This window comes from Sapajus apella, unplaced genomic scaffold (assembly GCF_009761245.1).
Source record: "Sapajus apella isolate SASKATOON/1434 unplaced genomic scaffold, GSC_monkey_1.0 scaffold5, whole genome shotgun sequence".
Classification (NCBI taxonomy): Eukaryota; Metazoa; Chordata; class Mammalia; order Primates; family Cebidae; genus Sapajus; species Sapajus apella.
This window is the reverse complement of record NW_022436945.1, coordinates 29,421,738-29,434,459: the sequence shown is the minus strand read 5'-3', so window position 1 is coordinate 29,434,459 and position 12,722 is coordinate 29,421,738. Positions and strand designations below refer to the sequence as shown.

Below are 12,722 nucleotides of genomic sequence, written 5' to 3'. Positions count from 1 at the left end.
GAATTCTCATTGGCATGATCATATATCCATCCTTTAGTCACTGGCAAGGGGAAATGACATTGCCATGATGGGCTTTTCCACCAATCAAAATTCACCTGCAGGAGCTACAGAGGGGTTTATCTTCTCTGAGCACACTGCCACTAGATAACTGAACAAAAAGAGCTGTGATAGAAAGAATACCTGTTGGGCAGGACACCAATGTCTGCCATGTGGACAGTAATACCTACCCCAGTGGGTGGTTATGATTATACTGGGTACATTTGCAAAGTACCTAGTGGTGCCTAGTACATAGTAGACATAACGGCTTCCAAATACATACACAAATTCTTTGACATTGTATCCTTCAAAAGGTAGAGCTAATTCTACTATGCTTCAAAGTTAGCTGAATTTAGTGGCTTGGTTCTAACAAATAGAATCTGGCAGATAACTGCAAAAAACTTCCAATAAGAAGTCATAAAAGGTATTGTTGTTTCTGTTTTGCTCACATGGATTACCTATTCTGGGGAAATCAGCCACCTTGTTTTAAGGACATTCAAGCAGCCTTTGGGGAGGCCCACATGGGGTCCTCTCCCCTGGATTTTGAGAACTTTACACTTGGACTGAGCCATGTTACTGGCTTCCTTGGTTCTCCAGCTTGCAGGTGGCCTGGAGTGGAACTTCTCAGCCTCCATAATTGCAGGAACCAATTCTCCTAATAAATCCCCTATCTATCTCCTATTTATTCTGGAGAACCCTAATACATACACCAATAAGCTACATTAAATAATAATTTATATTATTTGCCACTGAGTAAAACCAATGCTCCTGAAATATACCCTAAGTTTATCTTGGACTTGGACTTGGGGTACTCCCTGGCACATCTCTAAATACCTCCGTTGACATGCAATGCTTTTGCGACTAATGTCAAGCCATTTTATTTCTATACCTGGTTTGACAAGTACCATCAGTGCAGCAAATATGAACATTTGATATTCATCCTCCAGCTCTATTTCTTCTTCTCCTTTGAGACGGAGTCTCCCTCTGTCACCCAGGCTGGAGTGCAGTGGTGCGATCTCAACCAACCACAACTTCTGACTCCCGGGTTCAAGCAATTCTCCTGCCTCAGCCTCTAGAGTAGCTAGGATTATAGGCAGATGCCACCACACCTGCTAATTTTTGTATTTTTAGTAGAGACAGGGTTTTACCCTCTTGGCCAGGCTGGTCTCAAACTCCTGACCTCAAGTGATCTGGCTGCCTTGGCCTCCCAAAGTGTTGGAATTATAGGTGTGAGCCACCACACCTGGCCCCAGCTCTACTTCTTTTTTTTTTTTTTTGAGATGGAGTTTTTGCTCTTGTTACCCGGGCTGGAGTGCAATGGCGCAATCTCGGCTCACCGCAACCTCCGCCTCCTGGGTTCAGGCAATTCTCCTGCCTCAGCCTCCTGAGTAGCTGGGATTACAGGCACGCGCCACCATGCCCAGCTAATTTTTTGTATTTTTAGTAGAGACGGGGTTTCACCATGTTGACCAGGATGGTCTCGATCTCTTGACCTCGTGATCCACCTGCCTCGGCCTCCCAAAGTGCTGGGATTACAGGCTTGAGCCACCGCGCCCGGCCCCCCAGCTCTACTTCTAATAAGCCTTTCTGTAAAGTTTAAAACATTTCCCATATCTTTCTTGAAAGTAAAATTCTATATATGTTAGAATACATTGGTTTCTACCAATTAGATACAGTCCAATGAGATTTGGAAGGCAAAAGTGAAGGCCATCTACCCACTGGTATGGCTCATTCTGCTCAAAACGCAAATGGTGGAGATGTCAGGTTTTCTACAACACTTTTCTGGTGCCTAGTCACCAGCTCTGAAAATGGTAAGAGATAGTTGTGGCAATAGTGCCATGGTGGCCTCCTGATTCCTCACCTTTAAACTGCAGCAGAGGTAGCAGCTACTATGCAGGTTAATTATGCAGCATTCTGGAATTCATCCCCAAAGCCAGAATCCACTTCTCCACCTCTTCCACCAAATTTTTAAAATACTTTTTTCTTTTTGAGATGGAGTCTTGCTCTGTCGCCCAGGCTAGAGGGCAGTGGCATGATATCGGCTCATGGCAACCTCTGCCTCCTGGGTTCAAACGATTCTCCTGCCACAGCCTCCTGAATAGCTGGGATTACAGGTACTCGCCACCATGCCTGGCTAATTTTTGTTGTTTTAGTAGAGCCAGTGTTCCACCATCTTGGCCAGGCTGGCCTCAAACTCCTGACCCTGTGATCCACCTGCCTCGGCCTCCCAAAGTGCTGGGATTACAGGTGTGATCCACCGCATCCAACCTAAAAATGCTTTTTTATAGAGCTTTGCATATATTCAAAAGTAGACATTCTAGTATAATAAACACCCATCTTTCCCATTTACAAACTTATGGGCAATCTTGTTTCCTAAGTACCCACACCCATTTCCTCCATCTGATTTTGAAGTAAATCGCTGACATCGTATCATTTTACATACATATTTCAGCACATACCTCTTTTTTAAAAATAGAGATCCTTTTAAAAATACAGCCACATCATCCCTAAAAAACAATCGTTCTTTAATTATCCAGTCAATGTTCACATTACCAACTGTCATGTGACTGTAAACTAGTACCTTAAAAAAGGTCCACAAATTGCAACTGGTATATGCTTCTTATGTCTTAACGCATAAGTTCTCCCTCCACCTGTGTGGTTTTATTTTATCTGAAACATAAAGAAACTGTGTTGTCAGTTTCCCAGTCTATCGTGGTAACTGCATCCCAATGGTGATGTCTGACATATTTCTCTGTTCTCTGTAATCCCAATAAATGGGTTGTTGGATCTGCAGCCTTGATCAGAACTAATTCTCCAAAATGAGGGTGGATTCTCCCTGAGAAAATCTGCGTTTGCATTTTCCAGACAGCTAATGGCCAGGACCTACCAATTCAATTCTCCACTTGCTTTGTTTTTTTTTTTTTTTTTTTTAACTACTCTAGGTGTTATGACTTCAGGCTGTTATTCTGCAAGGGCCAGTAGTGATTTTAACTTGTCAGGATTGACTGATTTTTTGACCTCTTCTGCTCATGCCAAGACAATATTCCTTGCAGGCCTTCTGGGGGTGGGAAGGAGGGCGAAATTATTTTATTCATCCCCATCCCCACTGAGGACAAAGCTCCGTGGGGTGTTAGCTTTATGGAGTGTCTTAAAGTCTGCTGCCCTTTGTCATCTGTCCCTCCACCCCAAAACTGAAAACTGAAACTCAACATGAGTCAGGAGCAGAGGCACCTTTTGCAAAAGTGACTCTAACATTTTCACTTAGATATCTGACCTAAGCCCCTTTTTATCTTATCAACTATGCAGTGTTTTTATTGTGTGTTTAATAATTTCATTCAGAATCTTTTGTTTCCCCAACTCTCCCAGTCTGAATTTTCTAAGAAATGTGTGTGAAATAAAGATGTTCCTCAACTTACAATGGGGTCACTTATGTAATAAACTCACTATAAGTTGAAAATATTGTAAGTGGAAAATGCATCCAATACCCCTAAGATATGAAACATCATAGTTTCGCCTAGCCTACCTTAAATGTGCTTAGAAAAGGTAACGTTAGCATGGCTAACTCCGCTGCCCATCACAGGAGAGTATCACACTGCATATCACTAGCCCATCACTAGCGCAAAAAAACAAATCAACATTGAAACTTTGAAGGATGGTTTCTACTAAATGCATATGGCATTCACACCATCATAAAATTGAAAAATAAGTCAAATCATCCTAAGTGAGGGACATCTGTACATATATCCTATATTAAATAGGGCAGGCTGATGCAGCAAAGCCAAGAACATGCTTTGACTAATGTACTTCCTGCCATTAGCACTTATTAAGCTAGTCCATTTCATTTAGTTCTTTCCTATTTGAGGCTAGAACAGGATCATATAGAGGAATCCTCCCCGAATAAAATTCCCAAGCCGGGCACAGTTGTTCACACCTGTAATCACAGCACTTTGGGAGGCCAAGGCGGGTGGATCACCTAAGGTCAGAAGTTCAAGACCAGCCTGGCCAACATGGTGAAACCCCGTCTCTACTAAAAATACAAAAATGAGCTGAGCATGGTAGTGGGTGCCTGTAATCACAGCTACACGGGAGACTGTGCCACTGTACTCCAGCCTGGGTGACAGAGTGAGAATCCATCTAAAAAAAAAAAAAAAAAAAACTGTGATTTTCTTTCTTTGATTCCTAACACTTAGAAGTCATCAACAAAGATCTGTTGAAGGAATGTATCAAGAACTGATTTTCACATTATTTGCATATAATGATAAAAAATGATGTGGCAGAGACAGCTACGCATTCTTCTAATATCCATTCTCTTTCCTCCAAAAGAATACCAATTTCAGCAGAACATGGCAGTCTGAAAAAGACAATTTCCCAGCCTCCCTTGCAGCTAGACGTGACATGACTAGCTTCTGGCCAATAGGCTGTAAGCAGAAGTATCCTACGGCAGCCTCCAAATATCATCTTTAAGACCACTGGCATTTGCCTTTTGCTCTCTTTTTCTTTGTCTTTCCTCCAGTAGAATATAGATTTGAGAGTTAGAGATGTAGCCACCCACCCTGGCCTAGGAAAATGAAGGCCATTATCTTGGGTATGGCAGAATGGTGAACTTTCCTAGAATCCCAAAAGCTTCATAAAAAAGAAGATTCCCAACAGTCCTGGAATTTTTATCTCTGGGATTTTATACAAAGAAAAAAATAAACTTTTTACCTTTAGCCACTAGTAATTTGGATTTTTCCAAAGTACAAACTTTCATATAAAGGAAGAAAGCAGATTCATAGATGTCAGGTTTTCAAAAAAATATACTGTTGAGCCACAATTCTCTGGAGAGGACAGTAGAATATTATCTCTTTATAAGTAACTATTCTTTCTTAGCATAAATGCAGCTGCCCTACATTGGGAGTCAGAGAACCTAGGTTCAAGTTATATCTTTGACACTAAACAGCAAACCACTTAACTTCTCTATGTGGCTTTATTCATTAAATTGGGATAGCACTACCTATGTAATAAAATTCTCTTAAGATTTAAAATATAACATATACAAAAGTATCATAGTATAAGTCACTATACACATAGTAGTTGATAAGAATAATTATAACCCTGGATAAAAGCTCTATCACATTTACACTGTAACCCCAATAACAAGTGCTCTAAATGTTTGTTGGATAAATATGTTTAAGTCCTTGAGAAATGAGTGAATTATTCTGCTTTGGACTCAAATATAAAGTCCAAAAGTCATTAATATTATTTAGAGCATTACTTGAGTCTCTAAGAGATTTTTTTTTTGAGATGGAGTTTTGCTCTTGTTGCTCAGGCTGGAGTGCAATGGTGCAATCTCAGCTCACTACAACCTCCGCCTCCTGAGTAGCTCCGATTACAGCATGCACCACCACACCCAGCTAATTCTGTATTTTCATTAGAGACAGGGTTTCTCCACGTTAGTCAGGCTGGTCTTAAACTCCTGCCCTCAGGTGATCCATCCACCTCAGCCTCCCAAAGTGCTGGGATTACAGGTGTGAGCCACTGCCCCCAGCCTTTTTTTTGTTTGTTTTTCTTTCTTGAGGAGTTTTGCTTTGTTGCCCAGGCTGGAGTTCAGTGGCACAATCTCGGCTCATTGTAACCTCTACCTCCCAGGCTCAAGCAATTCTTGTGCCTCAGCCTCCCAAAAAGCTGGGATAACAGGTGTGAGCCACCATGCCTGACTAATTTTTTGTATTTTTTGCAGAGATAGAGTTTTACCATGTTGGCCAGGCTGGTCTTAAATTCCTGACCTCAAGCAACCTGCCTGTCTTGGCCTCCCAAAGTGCTGGGATTACAAGCATGAGCTACCACACCTGGCCTCTAAGAGATATAATTCTTAATTTTGATGTCAGTCAAAAGATACAGGGTGTGAAGAGACAAACCATAGCTAATCCATTTATCAGGTTCAGAAGTGCTACAGAAAATAAACTAGAAGAAAAGTTGTGGTACAGAAATAAAATTTTTATGGCACTTTACCCTGAAATTACAAAGTTACACATAAAAATATTTAAAAATATTTAAACCACTAACCCTAATACATCAAATGAAGGATTTCCTCACACTGGACTGTGGCTAAAGTACTTTATTAAATTAAGCATGTAATTTGCAAACGGCTTCATAAGAAATTTTAAAAGCAAAGTTATAAAACATTTTCAATTTAAAAAGTACAGAGTTAACAGCAAAATCACATTTTCTTTACAGTACAAATAAAACGTTTTTTTCTGATATACTGCCTGAAAATTTTATAATATATTCTCTAACTGATAGCTACAATATTGTGTTTTAATGCAAAGTCTCACAGTTAATTCATTTATTAATAGTAAGTTCATCATTGGACCATAAAAGTTAACTGCTCAACTTTAAGGAGAATAATGAACTTTGTCATCATATAATAGAAAGTTATAAAAGCTCTTCAGGGTGTAGATGTGTTCTAGCCTTGTTTCTCTATTAAATTCTGTAAAGAAGCATTAAGTAATACTGTAAACTTGAATTACATTTTAAAAATAAGCACCGTTAACATACATTCTACATAAACTCACTTTACCTTTTAAATGACACTTTTTTGGCCACATAAACATTTAAATCTGTTTTCTTTACATGTAAATAAAAATAAGCAATATTCAACTACTACACCAAAAATTACCAAACTTCACCTCATTGCACAATGGAAAAGCACTTAGAAAATGCACTTGGAAAAAACAGCACGTTATTTTTTTCTTTTTTATACATGTAGTCATTTTCTTAAATTGAAAGCAGTTAAAACATTGTCAGAGCAATTTCCTGAGTTTCAAAAGTTCCCAATTTCCAGCTCAGAAATAATCAATCTTACTATTATACATGTCCACTTTCTAAGCATACAAAACCCTTGAATTCAAAAAGAAAAAGACCAAAATAAAGGACGGAAACATCCAGAAGAGCAGTATAGCTTTTCTTCTCAAAATACAATACTCAAGATGCTTTAAAGTCAAATTTTCTACTATATCTTATATTTCAAAACCATAGAATTGCAAATAGTATGGAAATACTAACAAACTGAAGAAACTGCAACTTAAAAACAATGTAGAGAAATATGAAGAGCCAAAATATGAAAAAAGCTGGGCGCGGTGGCTCACGCCTGTAATCCCAGCACTTTGGGAGGCCAAGGCGGGTGGATCACGAGGTCAAGAGATCGAGACCATCCTGGTCAACATGGTGAAACCCCGTCTCTACTAAAAATACAAAAAATTAGCTGGGCATGGTGGCGCATGCCTGTAATCCCAGCTACTCAGGAGGCTGAGGCAGGAGAATTGCCTGAACCCAGGAGGCGGAGGTTGCGGTGAGCCGAGATCGCGCCATTGCACTCCAGCCTGGGTAACAAGAGCGAAACTCCGTCTCAAAAAAAAAAAAAAAAAAAGACTTCTATTTCTGACATTGGAGTAACAGATGGACAGACTGAAAACACTGTTAAGCATCAAGTGTCTCCCTGGTCCAACTGGACACCCTCTGGGGTTTCCACATTAGTTCTCTTTTTCCATCTGGCAGATAATGGTAAGAGACTACTGAATGAATATAATTATTACTGAAATCTTCCAAACTACAGACGTGCTGTACTTTTAAAATACTAAGTTTACAAAGAACCATTCTAATGAGTCATGTATTGGCACAAATATACAGGCTGAGTGAGTATCTCCTACTTAAAATGCTTAGGAGCAGAAGTGTTTGGATTGCTGGGATTTGTGGGGAGATTTCAGAACATGTGCATCATATTTACTTATTGAGCATTGCTAACCTACAAATGTAAAATCCAAAATGCTCCATGAGTATTTCCCTTGAGCATCATGTCTGTGCTCAAAAGTTTCAGATTTTGAAGCATTTCGAATTTTGAATTTTCTCATTAGGGATACTCAACCTACACCAATACATGAAAATTTTTATAATATCCAAACTATCTTTGACATATAGGATTTAGAAATGGGTAATAGAGAAAACTTTTATAATCTCCAAACTATCTTTACCTCGAGCATACAGAATTTAGAAACGGCCAAAAAAAAAGAAAGGAGGGATTATAAACTTTTATTTCATAATTATATGTTGCTTAAACTATGCTAGATAGTGGGGTGGAAGGCAAGTTAGAATTAAGCAGCTTCATAAAAATACATATGATGCTCAAACTTTGCCTATATATTTATCAACAATGATTAAGATGTAAGATTTACCAAAATGAGGCATATTAGCATTGATATAGTAAACAACATAGCTTTTTTCATTTGGTTTCTGCCCACAGAATACCACACCTCTACTTCTGACTGCTCCTTCATTAATCATAATTATAATATTGAAATAAGTCTAGCTGAAGTGCCCAAAAGTTATGTTTTTTTAAAGCCAGGTAAGGAAATATAAAAACACAGAAAGTGAGTATGCAGTTGCACACATTCCAGTAACTCCACATTTTAGCATTGTTTTTCATACTCTTACATTAATTTATACATAGAAATGTCTCATTTCATTAACAATTATAGTTTACAGTAGTTGTCAAAACGAACTGCTTTATTTTTAACGTATTTTAACTGTTCTAGATATTATAAGTGTGCTAAACTGTTGGTATTAAACAAATCATTATAAACACAAGTGTGAGTAATACTTCAATACCAGTCACTGACCATTTCTAAATAATAAACATGTATTTTTATTTTTATGGAACTAAAATTCAATGATAAGGCTCCTTATTTTGAAAGCATGCAATCATGATATACAAAAAAATGTTTTGGGATTTTATATTCATTGAAATGTCTGCTCTTTTGGAAAACCATTCTGGTACTTCAGGATTCTTTTGGTACAAGCTCAATCCTATAATTCCTGATTCAAAATTTTTAAGCTTAACAAAAAGCAACACAACTGTTTGTTAAAATTAATTATGTTGAAAATTTTCTCCATTTCCAAAGACAAATTTAAGCCATTGTCTCATATTGGAAAATTATACTTAACCACATTATAACCTCCTTTACACAGGTTTGACTTGCATACTAACAATTTATTAGCTAACCAAACAACACAAGTTAATGAAAACTTCCTTTGAGAAAGTTGGCTCTTTTTGGAAATAGAAGTGAAAATATTTCAAATTGTAAGGATTCCTTTTATGATTTCTTTTTTCTTTTTTTTTCCTTTTTTTTTTTTTTTTTTTGGAGACCGAGTCTTGCTCTGTCATCCAGGCTGCAGTGCAATGGTGTAATCTAAATCTTGGCGCACTGCAACCTCTGCCTCCCAGGTTCAAGCAATTCTCCTGACTCAGCCTCCCAAATAGCTGGGATTACACGTGCACGACACCACGCCCTACTAGTTTTTGTATTTTTAGTAGAGATGGGGTTTCACCACATTGGCCAGGCTGGTCTTGAACTCCTGACCTCAGGTGATCCACCCACCCTGGCCTCCGAAAGTGATGGGATTACAGGCATGGGCCACTGCACCTGGACAATTATAACCAAAATATTTTCTACATTTTTTTAAGTTAATATAATTTTAACCTACTGCAGTTTAAAAATTACATGCCTCAAAAACAAAATATAAGTATTTAGTACTGTCTGAAATACCACTTTTATAGACAGTTCTAGAAGCATTTTGATAAGGCAGCAACATCTGGAAGATATTTAAACATTTTTTTTTCTCTGAAAACTTTTCTGTCTATATAAAGTATAAAATTGCAATATAATCTCAGATCCAACTTTCTTCCCATAAAATGCGCACAGAAGAACAGAACAAAAGGTAAAAGATTAAGATCATATACAAAGCACAAGAAAGTGCAGTAACATGTCTTCCTTCCTGTACGATATGGCAAAATAAAAGCATTTTATGTGTTTAGTTTTGAAATTAAAAAATATTCAAGTGTTTTTGATAGATCTCCCTTTTTTCTTTACTGCCCACTACTATGTCCTTTTTCTTCTTTTAATACCAGTCTTTGAGGGCATGAATCAGGTCTCAAAGCACTTTAAATACTTCTCACAAAAGACTTTTAGGACATTAATAAATGTCACACAACAATTAATACAAAAATAACCTTTTCTGAGAAACAATCAGAGCACTTTAAACTTTAGAACTGTAGCTGGTAATTTTCTTAGACATTTTGTAATCAATAAAATTTATCTGTAATAGTTTTAACAGGCAATGTATTTGCATTTGATTCATTTAATAAAAAAAAAAAAACCTCTCGGATTTTGAAAAACATCGTAATTTTTTTGCTTCATACCTGAATATTATTTATAATAAAACACATGTTTAGGGTAGAATTGACTGAACTACTGCAAATAAAAGTAATTTTAACCTACAAACCTTCATACTTCTAATTCAAGGGCGTTTTTTTTACTTTAGCATGACTTTCAAGCACCCTGGTTTAATTTCAGAGAACCTGCAGAAATGAGAAAAGAGTTATTTTAAAGATAAAAATTTCAAATTAGCTAGGGAATATACCTTGTAATCAATTCCAAGTACCTATGCTTAACATAATATTTACTACCAAAGTATTAACCCTTAAGTCAATATCCGAGACCAACATCTACATTTATGTTCATTTTATCTACGGTCAAAACAAATATAATTTTAAAACTGGGAGTTGCTCCTGACTTAGCAGTTAGTATAACTTAAGATTTTTCAAAACCTGTGAAGCCTGAACTTTATTTTCATGAAAAAGAGTATGCTGTAGGAAGAATAAAGTCCTTGATGAATCATGAAACCACCAAGAAGAAATCTCTGATAGAAAGTATAAACTTGCAGTATTAATCAGGTAAGTCTGACTAATCTGGTCATGTGATACTTTCAACTCCATCTGTAGAGAATTTAAAGAAAGACTAGTCTCTAAAGTAATTAATCTCAGCATGATAATGTTCCAGTCTAACTACTTCTTTGATAAAAATAATCTTGATATGTCAAAAATAATCTTGATATGTCACCTGTTTTATGCTCATAATTATGCTACCATTTTTGATAATGTAGCAAAATAATAACTTATTATGTGGCATAAAATAAATATGCTACACTGAAATTGGTAGGTAGGAGCTAATGATACACATTTGCGGGAAATCTATCCATCAACAGATTTTTCATCTTTGACTTTTTTGTCATTTTCTCTTACTAAATAATTATCACTTAATAAAAAAGAACATTTCATGTTTGTCAACACAGGTCCTTATAGCATTTGACTTATGAAAACACAAATTCATATTAACTGGAACATTTTTGCTAAAGTTTAAACATAACCATATTATAACTATATTTCAAGAGAAGCCCCCAATTCCATCCAAAATCCACAAATATTTTCTTTCAAAAGAATAAGAGCAAATCTTAAAATATGATATATGTTATCTATTTTGCATAATACCTTATCAAAAAAACACATATATTTACTTTCTTTTAAAAATTTAAATTTATGATAGAAATTTTATCAGATGATTATTGGCAACAAACACATTTTTCCTTATCTCTGGTTTACCAGACAACATAAATCCAGCAGAGAAAATTATATAATAATTTATCAACCTGTGGCTAAAATCAGATGATTAAATTTAGTTAACTCTTTTAACAGATCGCCCTGAGCAGACTTTTAGTGTTTATTTACCTAGCTATATTAGGACTATCACCATTATCAGTAACAGAAATCTATACTCACAGAAATCTCTGATACAGATCTATATGGAGAGTTGCCATTATCAATAACAGAAATCTACACTCACCTGAAGCTATGGCTTATGAGGTGTTTAATGACAGCTGGTTTGATGCGAGCAACTCCTCCCTGGCTGTGGTTTCCTCTCCCAGTAATCACAGACAAATAGGGCTTCCCACCATTCTGTTTAAATTCTGTTACAACAGAAATTGGGGGAGTTAAAATTCGTTTATCTTACATTCTCAACAGAAAACAAACCTTAGCTACTTAAACACACATGAAATTGTTTTCATGAGAATTCTGGGGTTTGCTATCTCAAAACAGTAATAGTGAGATAGAACTGCTATCTCAAAAAGCCCCCAGAATAATGTTTTAAAATGCATAGCCTCATTGTAATCTATCCATCAAAAGATTTAAGTGGGACTTTTTCCTTTAGAGGGAAAGAGATTTCTGTGCACTACCAGTTCTCCCTGAAATAATGATAATGGCAATAACAACATTAACAATACCTAACAATGATTATACACAAGGAGTCAAGTATTGCTTTAAATGGCTTATATATATTAACTAAGAATCTTCACAACAACGCCATTAATTAAATATTCTAAAGCCATCAAGCTTTGTTCTGAATCATAGTTCCGACACGAAACAACTCTGTAACCATGGACAAGTTACTATTTTCTCATCAGGAAAATGGGATAATATAACTATTTTATAGATTATCTTCCAGTAATAGCTATTAGCAAATCCACTAATCACAGCATGGATTGCAGTCCTTCTGTTAAAGATAATCAATTGTTAACAAACTTTTCCTGACAGTTCTTAAAACATCAAAGGACTCTGAGGCTCCTAAAAGACTGAAGTTCCGTTTTGAAAATGACCTTGTGAAAATCAAGGATATAAATCCTGAAAACTAATAAAAGCTGGAACAGAATAACAACAACAACAACAAAAACTATTAACGAGTTGAATTATTAAATTTAAAATACAGACATACAAAATATAAACATTCCAAGGTCTGCTTATTAAATTGTGCTAATAT

General features: G+C 36.4%; 1 protein-coding gene across 4 annotated transcripts in view; it reads right to left on the bottom strand.

Moving 5' to 3' along the window:
- Positions 1-9,045: 9,045 nt before the first annotated feature.
- Positions 9,046-12,722, bottom strand: part of N4BP2 (NEDD4 binding protein 2) — an 87,682-nt gene continuing 84,005 nt past the window's right edge. For 3 of the 4 annotated variants that reach the window (XM_032273993.1, XM_032273995.1, XM_032273996.1), the window contains 2 exons: positions 11,751-11,874; positions 10,237-10,429 (listed from right to left, as the gene is read on the bottom strand). In XM_032273993.1, the coding sequence (XP_032129884.1) occupies positions 10,384-10,429; positions 11,751-11,874 (170 nt within the window). In that variant the 3' untranslated portion in view covers positions 10,237-10,383. Of the gene's footprint in view, positions 10,430-11,750; positions 11,875-12,722 lie in introns of all 4 variants that reach the window. The other variant, XM_032273994.1, reaches the window with a different exon arrangement.